Source organism: Corella eumyota, chromosome 5 (assembly GCF_963082875.1).
Source record: "Corella eumyota chromosome 5, kaCorEumy4.1, whole genome shotgun sequence".
In the NCBI taxonomy this organism is placed as follows: Eukaryota; Metazoa; Chordata; class Ascidiacea; order Phlebobranchia; family Corellidae; genus Corella; species Corella eumyota.
In genome coordinates this window covers 6,283,388-6,302,088 of record NC_137494.1, presented here as the reverse complement: position 1 = coordinate 6,302,088, position 18,701 = coordinate 6,283,388, and the positions used below count along the sequence as shown (strand labels likewise).

The 18,701-nt window shown below is 31.3% G+C and overlaps 2 protein-coding genes across 2 annotated transcripts; one reads left to right on the top strand and one right to left on the bottom strand.

Moving 5' to 3' along the window:
- The first annotated feature begins 298 nt into the window (after positions 1-298).
- Positions 299-9,473, top strand: LOC145753689 (ATP-sensitive inward rectifier potassium channel 12-like). Its single transcript, XM_082570113.1, has 12 exons — positions 299-476; positions 3,939-4,037; positions 4,168-4,311; positions 4,917-5,063; positions 5,484-5,650; positions 5,833-5,956; positions 6,182-6,310; positions 6,550-6,745; positions 6,876-7,037; positions 7,398-7,540; positions 7,858-7,987; positions 8,326-9,473. Exons 1-12 carry the CDS (start codon positions 385-387, stop codon positions 8,776-8,778), a joined length of 1,986 nt encoding a protein of 661 aa, XP_082426239.1. The 5' UTR covers positions 299-384; the 3' UTR covers positions 8,779-9,473.
- A 964-nt stretch (positions 9,474-10,437) lies between these two features.
- On the bottom strand, positions 10,438-18,382 carry LOC145752135 (uncharacterized). The gene is made up of 10 exons (XM_082568350.1): positions 18,337-18,382; positions 16,917-17,082; positions 16,606-16,753; positions 16,357-16,462; positions 13,986-14,209; positions 12,164-12,389; positions 11,763-12,013; positions 11,334-11,613; positions 10,803-11,072; positions 10,438-10,621 (listed from the first exon to the last, which is right to left on the bottom strand). Exons 1-10 carry the CDS (start codon positions 18,380-18,382, stop codon positions 10,503-10,505), a joined length of 1,836 nt encoding a protein of 611 aa, XP_082424476.1. The 3' UTR covers positions 10,438-10,502.
- Positions 18,383-18,701: the final 319 nt, after the last annotated feature.

The following is an 18,701-nucleotide window of genomic DNA, read 5'->3' as shown; positions in this document are numbered from 1 at the left end:
AAAAATTTCAAATCGTTAACAAGTAACGTAAATGTTATAAATAAAGGTAAACGTCATACTGTTTTGCTTCGTTAGGCATTATGGCTAACTAGGTAGGTGTCACGTATACAACAGCGATGACCAATCTACACACTCGACAGCTCGACAGGTCGAGCTTTCGAGATGGCGTAATTTGGACAGCTTCGGTTATAAATCAACGATTTTATTTAGTTAGCAAATTTGTTAAATGTTCAGCTGTCTGTCATTCTGCAGATCTGCATATTTACTTTTATCATTTAACGATTTTTTTAACAATGTATTTGCAGTCAATAGAAAATATTTAACAAATTACCTATTAGAAAAAGTTTTAATTTATTATTTGCATAACACAATATTTATTTAAAAATGGGATTAACGGCAAGAAATAATTCTCGAAATGCAGGTAACTACTCTTTACCTGGTCTTCAATATTCCAATGAAGCGACAATGATGAATAGGTAATATAATTTGATTTCCAATTTTGGCGTGTTTATTAAATATGTTATTATGCTTATCTGTATTAACCTTTGTTAATAAGAGTAATGTGGTTTGCGATTCATGTAAAACGTGCTATTTTTGTGTGTTTGCGGTATAGGAATTATACCTTCAGGCTATACATGTTTTTTTGATTAAATACGCGTTTTAAAATACAGTGCATTATAGGTCTTTAATTCTGTATATAGGCTTTTTCTGCGTTATAATTTTTTTTTAAATTTGCATAAGAACTCGTGCTAGTTTAAAATTAGTTTATCGACTCAAACTAATTAAAATTAGCCCTCAGTAGGAACTTGTTAATTCTGAAGCATGGATAATTATTTTTCAAGTGACGAGTTATCGATGTGTACGGCAACACTAATTAAGTAAATAGATTTTAACTAATATTCTGGGTTTGACCTCTGTTGGTAAACAAGATGTTTTATGAGTTATAGGTTATATTTGTATATTTTACTTCTTTATTTGACTTATGTATATTTTAAATAAAGCAGTTAAAATATTTGTTTAGTAAACACGAATCCATCTCTTAAATTATCAAATAAATATCATTAAAAGCAAATATTGTGACCTGATTTATTTGATTGTATGGATTTATGACAATTTTTTTTTGTATCAGAATTGTTATTTCCTGTTATGGTTTTTACTTCCGGTTGCTAAAAAAGAAGGCTTAGGTTAACATTCTTAGGTTACAGTACCTATTTAGGTTACATTGCTAAGTTTTAACAAACAAATTAATTAATGCTGTTAGTAAGGTATTATTAAAGGACCTAGGCCTTGGGCTATCACCATTGTATTATTGGTCATAATAGCAAATTAAGCAATTTTCTTGTTTTTTAAAAACTTGGTTTAATGAGTCATTGATTTTAAAACTTAATTGTTTACGTTACATTTTAGAGTACCTTAAAAAATTTTATGAGGCTTTTTATGATTAAAAATAATAACATGACAATGTACTTAAATTTTGCGACTTTAAAGTAATTGTTAAAGTACGAGTAAATCTTTTATTTTTGTATCTTAATAGCCATGTTACATTTTGCATTATAAAAGTTTGTATACAACGCTATGCAAACTTTAAGGTTAAAATTATTTTAATTTTACTAAACATACATGGCATAATTTTGTTCACCTATAATTTTTATATAGGATTGGTTGTATTTGCTTTTGTTCATTCAGCTATGTATACATAGCAATGATCTTTGATTACTTTTCAACCATTACATAATTTGTTAAAAAAGTGTAGTTAATGATTTACTTGTAACCTTAATAAAATGGCAATTTTATTTTGAGGACTGTATTATAAAATACATAGCTTTAGCTGTTGTGTACCAATAAGAAAAGTTTTACAAATTTACAACTGCAAACGTTTTTATTAATAGCAAACTTAATAAATTTTAAGTTTATTTTAAAAAATACTTAACTACACACAACTTGGAAATTTACCAGGAAAATTCTATTGAAAGAGTTAAAAGCCTAACAGAAAAAGTATAACAAAGTTACAAAGTTATGTTACAAACATACATTATGACTAGAAAATGTATTAATAAAATTTCATTTTGTGTTTACATTATCTGTACTGTTACTGGTTTACTTTGCCAGAAATGACAGTCATGCGAAAAGCATTTGAAATTTTCAATCTGTTGTCTGTTATATTTGCAGAGAGGAAGTAAAATGCGTGCTAAGCAAAAAGGTTTATTTATTTAAGCCATGTCGATTTACAGTAAACAAGAAGTACTTTAATTTAGCGGTGTAGTTAATAGCATGTTAAGAAGCAAGGCTTGATGTTATAACTACTTGTTCGTTGTAACTTAAACAGAAATCGTGACCTTGACTAGATAACTGAAGTGCCCTCTTGATCAAAAAAGAAACTGCTACTGCAAATTTATTGTTTAGTGTTAGTCATTCAGGTTTATCGACAAAAGAGAAATTTCTTGCAGTGTGACATACCGATTGACGTATTAATATACCTACGTGTTACTAGGTGTTTTTTTAAATAAGGAAATGGTAGAAAACTACTTATGACTGATAGGTAATTGTTTTATTAAAATAGGCTTTGTGCACAGTCAGTTAAATAACAAATTGACAATAAATTTTATATTAGGAAATATTGGCCTATCTTTAATGTGAATTAGCTGCTATTGTGATTTTTTTTATTTGGCCTGTGTTATTTTCTCAAAAATCTTATGTTTAAAATAGAAATAAAACTTTACAGGCTTTTAACTCTGTAAGTGCTGTAAAAAGTAGTTAAATACTGTTTAGATGGCAATTAACTGATTAAACAGCAATTGTTAGCCGTAGTAAAACAACAGCAGTCTCTTTTTGTGTATGTATTAAAACACTTGTCGTTGTATGGTTACAACTAATACTGGTTTGCTCTTTATAATTTACCAACATAAAAACAAAAAGCATTTTTTGATTTTAAAAGCCTATATTTTGAACATTTAAAACAACATCTATAAATTTTATTAAATTATGATTACTAAAAATTCTTTGCCTGATCAAAAGCATTTCCAGCTGTTAATTCAAATGGTTTATAAATATACAACCGAAACCAATTGTTTAAAAATCAATTAATCCGCATGTTTTGTCTTTCAATATTTTAGCTAAGGTTTAGTTCAGATGTCATATAATCTGTTCTGACAGTGGATTAAATAGTAAAACCATTTTATTCTCTTTATAATTTACCAACATAAAAACAAAAAGCATTTTTTGATTTTAAAAGCCTATATTTTGAACATTTAAAACAACATCTATAAATTTTATTAAATTATGATTACTAAAAATTCTTTGCCTGATCAAAAGCATTTCCAGCTGTTAATTCAAATGGTTTATAAATATACAACCGAAACCAATTGTTTAAAAATCAATTAATCCGCATGTTTTGTCTTTCAATATTTTAGCTAAGGTTTAGTTCAGATGTCATATAATCTGTTCTGACAGTGGATTAAATAGTAAAACCATTTTATTCCACTATCTACGTTTGTAGGTTATTAATTAGTATACATTATATTTTTATATATATATTATATAATTCATTACTAAATAGCGAAAAGGCTTAGAAACAAAATTATGCCAGTGTTAGTTTATAAATGACATTAGAATAGTGATATACTATTATAGCATATTAACACATTAGACTATATAGGAAATTCATAGAATAACAAGTTATCATCAGACAGCTTAATTAGTTATGTGTGTAGGTGTTGACTGGTAAACAGTTGATGTCATCATTTAACTAGCTAAAAATATAGGCTGACCTTTTAGTTAACCTATGTTTAATACCGTTTACTTTAGTTTTATTTGGATATCAATAGTATTATATGTTGTTAATACTAAGGAGTTGTTGTTCGGTTGTTTCTTTGTTTTTTTCCTTTAAAACAAAATAATTTTACAATCTTGTAACACAAACTTTATTTTGGTTTTAATAGGGAGTGTAAGGTTGACAACCCAGCCTGCGAGCTACCATCTTTAAGTAAAAACGTTCAAATGAGCAGTAGCATAATCGATTTTGCGCTTTACAACAATGGGTTAGTTTGTTTTCTTTCTTACCTCTTTAAAAACATAACCTTCTTTGTTTTTTTATGTCTATATTACTCCTTTCTTTTTTTCGATGTTTTAGCTATAAGAGTTGCACACACTTTGTTGTTATTTTTTTAGAGACATGTCTAGAGATATAATAAATAACACAAATTGCAGCAACAACAGTAGCTTAAAGCGCATGATGTCGGATAGCTCGGCTGACGAAGACAGCCATTGCAAACCTAACTCAAAGTCAGCTGTATTTGAGAAAAGAAGGGTCAGGTAAAATGCTTGGCCTATATTGAGTTTGTACTATTCAATTGTGCTGTTGGTCTTTAAACGTGGTGCTGTGTTCTTTATGTTATAAGATAAGCGTAAACCGTTTCATGGTGTTGTTGCTAGTCATTTTATTACATTAAGTTATTGGGTCATATAGTGTATTAATATTGGTTGCATGAACCTAGTTGTTGCATGGTGTATCATGAGGTTTCTGTTCTTGAAATAATGTCATGTTGTGGTATTTTCTGAAACTACTCATTGTGTGTAGATGTTATTAAAAAGTCAAGGTGCTTACCTAATTTACTGTTATTATATAATAGCTAAATAAAATGTAAAAAGCTGTAAGGTAGTTTTTTAAGTGTTAAACTTTTGATATTGGGACCAAATTTTTAACATTTTTGTGGGTTATGTTAGTATGAATAAGAAGGTCATCAAAATTTTTAAACTTTAATAAAACAATAATATTTCATTAGTTATGAGTTAGCGTCATACATCATGCATGAATCAAACATTTCTTTTATAAATGATATCAATATATCATTTAGATCACTAATATGTCATTCAATAATATTTCATTTCATGTTTAATACAATTGAATTTTTTTTTAGATTTATTCGAAAGTCTGGTCACTGTAATGTCAGTCACTCAAATTTAAGGGACAAACCAAGAAGATTTATTGCCGATATTTTCACAACAGGAGTTGATCTACAATGGCGATGGAATCTTTTTGTCTTTAGTGCTGCTTTCATAGTGAGGTTCGTACAGGTCTAAGGTTAAAAAGGTGTACATTGCTGGTCAGTGTAATTATATACATTGGCTTCTCTTTGTTTATTCTAAATAGTATATTGAGTAAAAGGTTTAATTGTGGTACAAAGGGGTTTTTAATTACACGGAACATGCTTTTTATTTGAATTTCATTTTTACTTGTATTTTTGTGAACAGTGTAAAGTTTTGTATTTTTTAAGGGTAGCATAACTGAAATTATCTAGTTTAAATCATATTTTTTGTATTCCTAATGTTTTAACTTTAAATCTTACATGTTCTATAATACAATTCTTACTTAGTATACAATTAAAGTAAAGCTATAATGGAGTGTTATTATTTAAAAATTAAATTATAAAGTTTGCAATACAACTTAAAGAATATTATAAATTAAAGAAATTTTTGTTTTTTAGTTGGATTGGTTTTGGATTAATTTTTTGGTTGGGCTCATATATACACGGCGACTTTGAGTTGGAAAACGTTAACAACTCAACATTTAAACCCTGTGTTAACAACCTTAACCGAAAAAGCCCTTTTACGTCTTCTTTTCTGTTTTCACTTGAAACCCAAACGACAATCGGTAATATTTTGTTTTGTATACCATTAGGTTATTTTTATTACATTTATGTCCAAACTTTTTAAAGCCAAACAAAGAAACCCGAAAAGGGGATAATTATATAAAAGGGGAAAAAAACTTTTATTGAACAATGGGTTTTGTTAAAATTGTTTAAAATAAATATCTAAATATATATTTTCATAAAGGATATGGATTCCGGGTTGTAACTGAAGAATGTCCTTTCAGTATTTTATTTGTGATCGTACAGTCAGTTTTCGGTTGTATTTTGGATGCCTTTATGATTGGTCTAATTATGGCTAAAATCTCAAGGTAAGTGTTAAAAAAAATTTTTAAATAAATTAAAACGAACAAATTAAATGTAAAATTACCCCATTAAGCCTTTAATAAACTTTATCCAGTGCGACCTTTTCACTTAGCTTTTAAATTTTAAATCATCGTAAAAAATAGTTTTAATTATTTTTTGATTTTCTATTACTGCAAAATACTACACAAAAAAATAGATCTTAGCTTATAATTTTAACTATTTACTTCTAGGCCAAAAAAGCGAGCGGAAACTTTAATGTTTAGTGAAAACGCGGTGATTAACATGAGAGATGGGAGGTTGTGTTTCATGATTAGGATTGGGAATTTACGAAAAAGTCATCTGGTAGAAGCTACCATCAGGTAATTATCTACTTTCTTAATTAATTTTAACTATAAAAGTGTTTAAATTAGGCAAAATTTAGCTCATGTTGTTTTTTTAAGTTAAATGTTTACACTTTGTTGGTTAAATTTTAAAGGTGGTGTACTTATAATAGTGTTACAAATTAAGGTTTTCACATCACAACTCTTAATCAGTCGTTTTAAATTAAAAATATTTTTGAGAACAGAAACAAAATTTTTAACAAATTAATTTTTTTCAGAATGCAGTTTATTCATTCTCGGGAGACAATCGAAGGGGAATTTATTCCTCTGGAGCAAATTGATCTTCATCTGGATTTAAAAAATGACTCAGATCGACTCTTTCTTGTCACTCCTCAAACGATCTGTCATCCAATTGATGAGAACAGTCCAATGTGGGATTTGTCTCCAGAGGATTTGGAAAATGCTCATTTTGAGGTAGTCGACTTTATATAAAAAAAAATTCATATTTAAAAAAAAAACTTTTTTGCCAAAATTTAAGTTACTTGTTAATTTACTAAATTATAAAGCTATAAAATAAGGAAAAAAATGTTTTTCTATGTTTTAGGTCATAGTCATATTAGAGGGAATGGTTGAGGCAACTGGTATGACAACCCAAGCAAGAGCTTCGTATTTACCTTCAGAAATATTATGGGGTCATCGATTTCACAACATGGTATCCTTCTCTCACAACAACTCCTACAAAGTCAACTTTAAGAAGTTTAATAATGTAGGTTAACTTTGTTTTTTTGCTGAAGGCGCTTCAAAATCCTTGAATAAACTTACATTATTTCAGTTCTCGATAACTTTTACTTGTACTCTACAATCCTCACTAATTTTCACTTGTTCTTTACAGTTTGAGCTAATTTAATATTGTACCTTATGTTTCATATTTTTTTTGACAACGCTAAAGTACAAGTTTTTTTTTTTTATATTAAGCAGTAGTGGTTTGTCATCTTTTGAGACTGAAGACGCTGGGTTTAATTCCTGCTAAAGTAATTTTCATTCTTTTGTCCTTAAAATTCAAAAACAAAATTTTTTTGCTTTAATTTGTAACCAAAGTTTTATTTACCTTTTTATATCATTTTAGACCTACTTTACTCCTGATATTTCGTACCAGAGTGCCAAACAAATTTATGAAGCCTCCCAACCTGACACTCAACTTATGTTAAGGTCGTCTGCATGTAAAATGTGTGAGAACGTTAACATGGACAGTGACAGTTCCAGCACCACGTAATGGCCAACATAATTAATAAATAAATATTTAATATATGTAACCTTAAAGTGATAGGGTAGGGGGTTTAAGTATAGTGTGGTGATGGCATTGGCTTGGCTTATGCTAGTGAAAAAATAATTATTGTTCTGTTTATAAAAGCTTGGTATTAACACTTGGTTTAGGAAGTAAATTTTCGAGGTTCCTTAGGACCTGAATTCTAGACCTCTTGTAGTAAAAAAGTGTAACCGAACATTTTGACCAGCTATATTAACCAAACTAAATAATAAAAAAAATGTGTAAAAATAAATTTTTTTATTAAAATGTTTTTTTAAAGAAGTTCGATTAAGAGTAGTGGACATTTAAGATCAAGTGCTTCAGATGGTCGTGACTCAGGTTATACTGCAGTTGAAGATTTACAAAGAACATTCAGTTTACAATCTCTCAACAATGACAACAACAAAGCTGTGTGTATTATATAAACAGTTTACCTAAATTTTAGTTTTTTTTTAAATTTTTTGTTTTTGAGATATTTTTAATTTTTTTTTTGACTTAATAATATCTATTTTTACTAGTTGGTGTAATGATTTGCCACTTGTGGTGATCAAACCTAGGGTTATTGGGTCTCAGGGGATGTAACATGCAGTGTTATGAGTTTTAATAAGGGCTTATTATAGTGTTACTATTTTTAAAACTAAAAATAATTAATTGGGGTTGAAAGTAGTGCATGTGTTTCAACTTGTAGCAACACAATTTAATTAAAACATAGAGGGTTTTATATAACTTTTATGACGTCATTTTTCAGATGACGTCAACTACTTCGCTTTCCGAGGACTCTGAAGACGAAAAACAAAAGAAGAGACAGAACAACTTGAAATTAATGTCCCCTACACCCGAAATCCCTCCACCTACCGAACAACTCAACCTCATATCTATGGAAAACTTGAACGCCGCATCAAACCATCAACCCGTCGATAATAAATGCATTTTAACGAACGTGGACGAATCAAAGTCAGAGATTCCGTTTCCCGTTCGTAACACCCCGAATTTCAGCTCGTTCCGTAGCCAGATCTCGCAACCGGGTGAAACGGTGCAAGAGCGGATGGTAAAATCGACTGATGACGTCAGGCTCTTCAGTTCTTCGGAGTTCAGTTGCTCCGACGCCTCGTCGATTAACCGTCCCACCGAGTTCCAAGCCAACTGCGATACCGCGTTCGAGCTTCGAAATATCGAGAACGAAGCCCCGTTGTGCGTATGAACTTAATCTCCGAGAATTTTAAACTGTCCGTTTTTGGCGACTAACCATATTGTATAGATGCTTACACACGCAAAACTCCGTGCCAAGCTGCTAAATATTAACATAACGTGTGTGTATTTACCGTGTGCTTGTTGTTTTTTACCCGTGTTTAAACGGTTTGTTTTAATCGTCCCAGATTACTTGAAAACCACTTACCAAAATAATTTTTTTTTTGCTATTTTTTATTTGATTAAATTTGTCGAGATAATATTAAACTTGAATGTTTTAATAAAGTGCCTTTGATATTGTCACCGCACTGTGCCCTTCCTTATTGTCGGGTGGCACTAATTTTAAACATGACTTAAATTTTTGGTGCATAAAATGGTCTAACTTTTTGGTGAATTTTTGGTAAAATGGCTATTGGTTATTCTAAAGCTTTTCTCAGGTATTTGGCATACCCTAAATTCTGTTTAATGAAGTTAATATTATCCCTTTATCTTGTTAAAATCAACTACCTTCTTTTAAATTACACTTTATTTAAATCAGATGTATTAACGTTAACCCTTAAAAATTTTTACTGTACTTTTTGTTTTAATCCTTCCTTTGGTCAGTTACGCAAATTTTTTTCTTCTGTCGTCCGATTTTTTTCGTGCAAATTTTTTATCATGTTTTATTGTATATATTTTCAAAGAATTGCAGAGTGGTAACTTTAGCTTATTTTGAAATATAATCAAAATAAAAAAGCTTTATTTAAACAGAGTTGTTTTCTTTTTACGCTTCGTAATAAAAAAGATATAGTTCTTGTAAGATATAAAAACTTATTGAAGAGTTAGTAAAACAGGAATTGTGACAAATTACCAAAAACATTTTACTGACATTAGTAAATTTTTTAAATCACCATTGGCACATTCATGATTTTAAAAATGTTAAACTTTTTTACCGCTAAACGGTAGCAACGAGCTGTATTATATTAAAGCTATTCACAAAATGACTAGAATTTCTAAAAAAACTTATTCACTTCGGTGTCAACCGGTTTTTATTTGACTGCCTACAGTGATTTACTTCGCCGTTACTTGAAATTTTGTGCGTTTTGCCAGAAGTTTACTTGAAATGCGCGCTGCGCTTGTTGCCATTACTTCATCATTGTGCAACATTCCTAATTTTTACAAGTAAAAAACGTTGTTTCATTTAGTTTCAACTTTAAAGACCTGAGGTAATTATTTAATGCAGTAAATCAAGAGACCGGATTTAGAATTTCATTACAACACAATTGTCTAGTTTATGCAAAAGTGTTTTATAAGCTGTGTATAAATATTCTAATTTAGTTTTTTTATTCTTTAGTAGCATTGTTTATTATGAGAAGAGTCGGATCATATGTACGTTTGAAAACCGTTATTAAGCATGATCCGTAAAGTTAAAGGACAAATGTTCATTACAAACTATAGCATTACTCTTATAGCTTAAAATAAGACATGGTGTTAGAAATACCAGATTTTATTAAAAGTTAAAAATACAAATTACAAAAAAAACAACACGTCAAAATTCAAGACATCTAAAGCGTAAATCATACTTAGTCCGCTTTATAAATATAGTAGCAAAACACGTATTCGAACTAGTTTAATTTTCACAATTTAATAACTATTACTTTGCCATATTCATTTGGCAAGTTCGGTAATAAAATCTTATATATACATAAAAGGCAGTGTTAGTTTAAAAAATACAAAACATATAAAGTAAAAATGAAATTAGTAAGCATGTTGTACACTAGGCCTTCCACTTACTGGAATTAGGCCAAGTGCCACGGCATGTTCTCTAGATTTGATTCGCAAGGCTGTTATGTCAGAATTGTCGTACTCTCCAGCACCTAAAAAATAAACAATAAGTAATATAAGTTAAAACTAAGAATAGCAATCCCAATGTGTTGTATTCTTTGTGTTATATGTTTATATATTCTTATTTGTGACAAAAAAATAACCAATTCGACTGTATAATTATATAGGTGAACTAAAAGTATAGGTTAACTAGTTTAAGGTTTTATTACTAACTTTGCTCGTATGGGGTGTACTGACAGGACTGGTAATGCTGTTGTGACGATACAGACGAAGTCGAATTTAATTCAGAAGACCTTTGAATAAATCCAGAGCCATTCGAATTTCCATATGCTGGAACAGAAGGTTGTGCTAAAGACGGCTGATTTTGTGAGGAAAATATTGTCGTCTGCTGATCCTTATGTAGTAAACTACTTCCAACAGGATGCGCTGTCGCTGATGGTATATGGGTTGATGGATGGCGAGGATAATTATGAGTTTCCAAAACTATAAAAAAGGTATGTTTATGTATAAGAATTAAATTTAGGCTATATTTATGTTTTGGGCTTTAAGATATATATAAATTACTGAAAATTATACAATTTCAAAAAAAATATACAATTTCATCAATACTGTATCGGCTCTTCTTTTGCCTATTGTTTAGGCAAGGTTAACAATAAGGTATATACCTAACGCTTATCTTTACTACAAAACAATTTATATACGTTTTTTTAAAGATTTAAATATATCTATTGTTGGGATTCTTACCAGTGGCTGCCTTGGTGTCTGTGTTTGAAATCGGTGACAAAGAAGGATGTGGTTCTGAAGCGGTTTTACCATGGTGATGGTGAACCGAGTTGGATTGGCTCTCGTGGTGGTGAGCAGCAGTTTGGTGGTGGTGTAAATAGGACAACGAGAAATGTTGTTGGCGGTTATGAACGGCTGATGGAGACGAAGTCTCGTTGGGGGATGTGTTCATAGGAGATTGTCCCATGTCACCCACTGTACTACCGTTACTTGAAGTTAGTGCAACTGGCAGACCGAATATCTAAAATGTAACGTAACTCATTAATATAAGTTGCTGCGAATATAGTCAGAAAATAAGACAGACCTCCACAAATCCAAATATTGCTTCGAAGTAGGTAAGTGAAAGTTACAGTGTTTTAAAATGGCAAAAAATCGAATACTTTTACTTACAGAGCTACCGGACGACGGAGTGGGTCTGTGGTAAGAATGAATTGGGTACGCTTCTCCAAAAGTTGCAGCCGATGGATATTGACTGTACCTTGCCGCAGCCGCGGCAGCAGCTGCCGATGCTCCCATCAACTCGTACGCTGCTGCTGCGTTTTGATTTAAAGCATTACCGCCATCGTAACGCATTGCTTGGTTGGTATGGTGTGTTGGAGGCGAAAGCATAGGAGCTTGAGGGTGGGGAAGAGAATTTGTATCTAGGGTAAGATGTAATATTTAAATTATTGACAGTAATTAAAACTTGTGAGTAAGTAGTCCATTGTCTTCTAATCTAAAGACTAGAAGGTAATCTAGGCCTCACAAAAGGATTATAAAAAAAGTTAATGAAAATAAAGTGACGATCTTACCTTGTTGTGTCGAGTTGTGTGAAAACGAATCATGCATCGAAAGCGCGTGGTGTGACCCAGCTGTGTGTAGCACATACCCATGACCTCCAGTAGGGGTCATAGCCACAGCCCCAGCCATGCCATGGGGGTATCCGAGATGGGGTGAAAGATGATGGGCAGGTAGTGCATGAAATTGCTGTGCGGACATTTGTTTTCTCCATCTTGCTCGACGGTTACTAAACCAAACCTAAAATAGAGAAAATTTTGTTTTGATAAATTATTTATTGTTAGAACAGATGTTATTAACAATTGTACACATTATTTTAACCTGGTTTATTTTGTGTTGGTGTCATTAGCAGAGATTTTACATATTTTAATATCTACAGCACCCATATCAAAACAAATTTTGCAATTGAGTATTAGAAATATGCTGACTACATCTTCAAATTTTGACTTGAACATAGCAAATAAATATATCATGACCGGGTAAGTGCATTGTAATATATATTTATATCAACGTTGGCCAGGTGGTCAAAAAATATAATGGGAGTTTGCATGATCAATCACTATTACTTGTGGCTTTTAACAGCAAATTTTTCGGTGATCGGAAATGTGTCTGGCTTATCGCTTATTTATATGAGCAACTGTATGTGTAGATTTAGTTTCCCTTTATTGATAGAATTTTGAACCAAGGTTAAATTTTTGTGATTACATCTTATTTATTGGAAAACGGAAGAAGGATTTAGCTAATGCCTTTCTAGTGTATAGCAAAGATGTAATTTGTGTACTCACACAACATGTTTACATAAAAAATGTAATTCCCACTTTATTATGTAACACTTTAAATTATTTGATGTGGTTTTGCAGTACGTGTGCAAACCAACTGGTGCCTAAACGCTTGTTTGTTGTTTATAGCCTGTTATCCATTAGGGTACACAAACACGTGGCCTAAACCGCAGTCTGCTTCGCAATTTGGCCTTTGTCGAGCTATAAAGACTGGTATTGTGTAAGTAATTAAGCTAAAGACCATAAATGCCACCTACAAATGCCCCTTTATTTAAAAATATTGTGTTTAATTATTTAAATAGTCATTACGCCTGTGCTAAGACGAGACACAATCAAATTCAAGAAAACAGTTTTGATTATATTACAGAATATCGTAAATGTGCTTTGAGGAAAAATGGATGTTATACTAATGCACAAACAGCAACATAAACTTAATGTTAATACTAACCGAAGTGTAAGCATTGTATAGGCCTAGACGTAAATCCAATTACAATTTAAGCAGTTTATAGTTGAATGTCGCTACGATTAGGTTTCGAAAAGGTGCGAAAAACTATGGCTTGGACGTAACTATGATTAATAGCTTGTTGAACCCGCGGGCCAAAACAAAATTAACGAGCGTTTTTGAATTGGTATAGTTAAACTAATATAAAAACTCCCGAGTTACTAACTGCTAATGCATAATTTAATAACAAATGAATGACTATAAAGTGTATCATTAGTTATTTACAGATAAAAAATACGAATTTCTGTATATATTTGTTATTGCCTACATTACTCGCTAATCCATACATACATGTCTTACAGTCTTGCAGTTGCCGCTCCTAACGTTAGTCACGCTTAATTTGTATACATTAATAACTAATTTAAAAGATGGATAGTCATTTTAAAAAATTGTGATCCTATAAAATCTTAACCACTAAACGCTTGTTACAAGTCTGATAATTTTAATTTTCAGTAATAGAAATATTTAAATAAATAAGTTTAGTTTTAAAGTTTTAGTTCAGATTTTAATAATTTTATTTTTTATCACCTCATTTTTAATTTTTTTTATTTTTACCTGAACTCTGGCTTCAGTAAGCTTCGTTCGCTGGGCTAGCTCTTCTCTTGTGTAAATATCCGGATAATGCGTCCTCTCAAAACACCTTTCCAACTCGTCCAATTGCTCCGCACTAAAGGTCGTTCTGCTTCTTCTTTGCTTCCTCTTCAACGGAAGATCAGGCTCCGATTCGCAGTCTGAGAGATCTCCATCGTTTTGGTCGCAACCAGAAGAGGATAATTTTTCTGGAAAAAAAATAAAAATTTAAATTTTGTTGAAAATGGCAAAGTTTTCGTTATGCTATTTATAAAAAAAAATCTTAACAATTAGATGAATAAAACAAACTCTAAGTTTATTTTATATACATTTAATATGACAACTTTTCCTTTGCCCAATTCGCGTTTTAAATAAGCGGTTATTCGTATTTTAACTACCCTAAGTTTTAGTCGTAAATTTCATCGGATAGGAAATTAGGCCGAGGCAAAATTTCGCCCTAGGCTTTTCTCTTAACCGCACTAACATAAAAACATTAACTTAGCCAGCCACCTACAAACGACAAATAAAGATTAGGACAACCTAATATATATAAACACAACTCGGCTTGTTGTAAGCTGTATTTAGTAAATATCGCAGGACAATCACTGTAAGTTTATTATCAAAGCAAGACATGTTGTTGCATCGTCTACGTACATTACAGGGAAATGTGATATAATTATATCGACCTATTACGAGGGCACTTTACAAAATAAAATGCGTCGGTTTGGGAGAAAATGCCGTAAATGTTTGATAGCACAAATCTTAAATTTGTATAAGGCAAAACAAGATGCCACCCTGAAAAATAACAAATCATATAAACAAATGGTCAATAGTACTTGCCAATTATTCCAAAATCGTGTATAAAATCGCAAATACTTCATATTGAATTTTTTTGTTTTTATGCAACATTTATTGTGTTGATATTAAAATAGCTATCGCCCAAAGTAACGTCTTAACTTTAAAAGGCACCACGCAGCGGTGTAGTACGTGAATCATGGTGTTGTTCCTACTGAATATAGAAAACACATTGTTCTTTTCGCACTGACGGCTCGATGGGCGGTCGTTTAATGCGACAACCATCTTACAAATGTTGTGGGGGATTTTAGACTTAATATTTTGTAGAGTAACATTTTAAAACTGTGTGTATAGCTTTGGAATACTTAATCTCCCTTATTTTGTACATAGTACGATTTAGCCTAATGACTTAGTGCTTCTATACGACTGTAACATAAGGCTTAATTTATTTGTTTAGGGTGTATTTTTTCATATATTTGTGTGACAATAAAAATACGAGCAGCTAACAAAATGGCTTCCCTAAATTATTGCTTGGCCTTAGGGGTCGACGCTGACTTAAAAATTAAACAGGTGTTTTTAAACAGGCTAACTCTTGGATTGTGTAAAAAGTTAAAACAATATTACATCGCGGTTTCCTGTCAAATCTTTTTTATTTTGTAATTTGTCTTGTGAAATTGTAACAACGTTTCCAGTAAAAATGATTTTTTAATTTTTCTTTGCGGTAAATTTGCCATTTTACTAGTTATATTTTGGTTTTTATCAAACGTCTAATATCAATCAAGGTGTAGTGTAGATTATGTCTATCTTGATTATTAGAGTTTTATAAGGACTCGAAAATGCACGCTCATGCCAACGGTAGCTTGTGGTACGAGATAAGGTCCTGGCTTAGGCAGAAGGAGCGGAAAACTGGCGTAAAATCGGCGGTAAAAATACCTTCCAGCACTGTAATCGTTTCCATATGCCGAAAATGTGTTTTCGAGAAAAAACAAAGGCGCTGGCCCAGAGATGCTCGCATGAAATATAAAATTGCAACAATAACGTAATATTCCCAAGCGTATGTTTTGCCTCTCAAGGCCAAGTTAAACTCCATTAGCCTGGCAATTTGAAAAATGTTTAATCAGACGAAAAAGTTGGGATAAAGAGAACGCTTGATTCGAACTAACAGTAATTCTGTTTGGCCTTTTAGGCTGAGGCATATTCTACATTAATACACCAACTTGGAAATTATTATAGGCCGACCTAGGCCAACCTTAACAGCGTGACGTCTAATATAGACTCTGTGCGACACTCGCTCTGTCATATAGAAAACAACGTTTATCTTGAGTTGATCATGTGTGGTTTTATGTGAGATTAGAATGAACATACTTTTCAATCTTCGCAGTGGAATGACAGTTGTGAAAAATAACTTAATATAGAAGGTTATAACCAATACTAAACAACTGGAAAACGTTTTTTTTTTTTAAATACATAAGGCCACCTATGACTTTTGTAAATCGTACATGCTTTTTTAATTTTTTGGTGTAAAGAAAATAAATCTTTATATTATTGTTTTGTAACAAACCTGCTTCTGCGTTTTCAATTTCATTGTCTACGTCACACCCTTTAGCTCGTAAAATCCTACTGATGGAGCTTACTGTGGGCACATTACTTCGGTCACAAATTCCCTCCTATAAAAAACAAATACGAATTAGTTTACCTATAATGCCATATTAAATTTAAATATTTCTCTTTTATTACACATTAATACAAAATTAAATTTTAACTTTGCAAAATTCTTATGCAATAATTCGACGATAAAAGTTCAAATCACCTTAATAAGCTTTTCCCTAATCTCCCAGCTGAAAATTCCTGCGTTTTCCTTTTTGTATTCTTCGATTTTGTTGTCGACATCTACCATTGCTACTTTTGGTTTGCTGCCACCTATTGCTCCTGGCTTGATGGATCCAGTTTCCTGATACCTGTAAACCATCAAAATTAATCTTTAAAGGTAAAGATAATGTCTATATCAAATTATATTTTAATAAATCCAGTATAAGAGATATCTTTGCTTTATTATTTCTTGTTGGGTTAGTTTTGTTTTATAGTTATATATTTTTCTGTATTCGATAAAAGTTGACAAACCTGCAAAGTATTTTGCTAACACATCCATGTGAGACCCTTAGCTGACGACTAATCACACATGGACGTACACCGTGGGCTGCCATCTCAACAATTTTGTGGCGAATGTGGTTAGGCAGGGGACGGCCATTTATAAACATACCACCAAGCTGGTTAACACGACCTTGGCCTGAAAAAAAAATTAATTAACACATTTTACACATTCGACAACACCTTGTAATTTTTTTCTTATTGAAGGTAAAAAGTTAAGCATATTAAACTGTATATTACAATTAAACAAATTTAAAGGCTCTTATAACAATTATAGCCACTTACACCATAAGCATATTAGCGCCGTAACTGATGACTGACCGCGAAAAGTATTTAATAAAAGTTGTACGAGCCGTTTAGTGCACCTGTGACATTCTATTTACAAACATTACAAACACCATTGTTATTTTTGCCAAAAGTTATGACAGTTCGATGTCTTAACGCCTTTTAAATCCTCGTCGAAAAATAAAACGGTAGATCGCCCGCTGAAATGTTTACAAAAACGGACAAACAAAAACGTTTGGGACAGCTGTCCTAGCGGGGTCGTTGATTGATATAAATTCAAGTAAATGAATAAGCAAATTTTTTGAATTAAAACATGTTTAGATATCATTATTCGATATTCCTTATCATAAACGCCATAAAGTTTAAAGATGCATTGTTTTGCTGGATTCCCACGACTTACAATGCAGAATTGCATTTCGTAAATTAGCCTCAACACAATGCATTCGGGTTTTCATTATTTCGGCAAAGTCTGGAGGTTGTGCTTTGTCCGTTGCTCTCCTATAACAAAGTCTACCAGTAATTAAACGACGCAACCGGGGCGGAGAGAAGTGCGAACAATTGGAACAAGATTAAAACAAAGCAAGTGTAATCGGAATTTAATGAGCGAGATTTCATATTTGAGTTTTCTCACGTCTGGAACTATGATAGTGATTCGAATAACTTTATTAAGGGGGCTATTAAGTTTTGGTGGGAAACAACATCATAAAATTGATTTTGTCTGTAAGGTTAACTGACGCGTGTAAGATTTGCCAAACTTGTACTTGCATATTTTAGGTCTTTTTCTTATAGGTCAATATACACTTAAACACCATTGGTTTGTTACCCCAACTAATATCAATATATATAATAATATCACAACACGTTATATGGTTTAAAATTTTGCGTTAATGTTTGCGTAATTTTCTTTAAATACAACATAAATCTATAAAGGATTCGTGATTAAGACATTACTTACGCCGTACTTTAAATACTAATCCGATTATAAACTTAAACACAATGTAACATTAATCATCTCAACAAATAAACATTCATCTAAATTTAAGGCATGTTTAACATATTTTAAATATTATTAATTTTATTTTTTTTAATTAAAGATAAAAATAAATACCTTCTAATGGAAATGTTGGCCGAAAATTGGAAGCAGAATGATGCATCATGTTTCCAGAGTACTTAAAACTAAATATTTGCAATTTTCTAGTAAAAATTTAAGCCTTAAAATGAAACCAATCATTAAAACTTGTTTATTAATTAAAAGACATGCGATTTTGAATAAGTATTATCGTTTAAAATTAAGTTTAAACATTTGACCGTATATCGATTGATCGAAATTCAAAATGGCGGACAAAAATCTCCGAGACGAAATTTTACTTTCGTACTGCATTTATAAAGTAAATGAAAAATAAAACTTTTTTTAAAGGTTTAAATAACAAATTTAATTTTGTTTAATCTTACAATAATTAAATAGTGAATTGA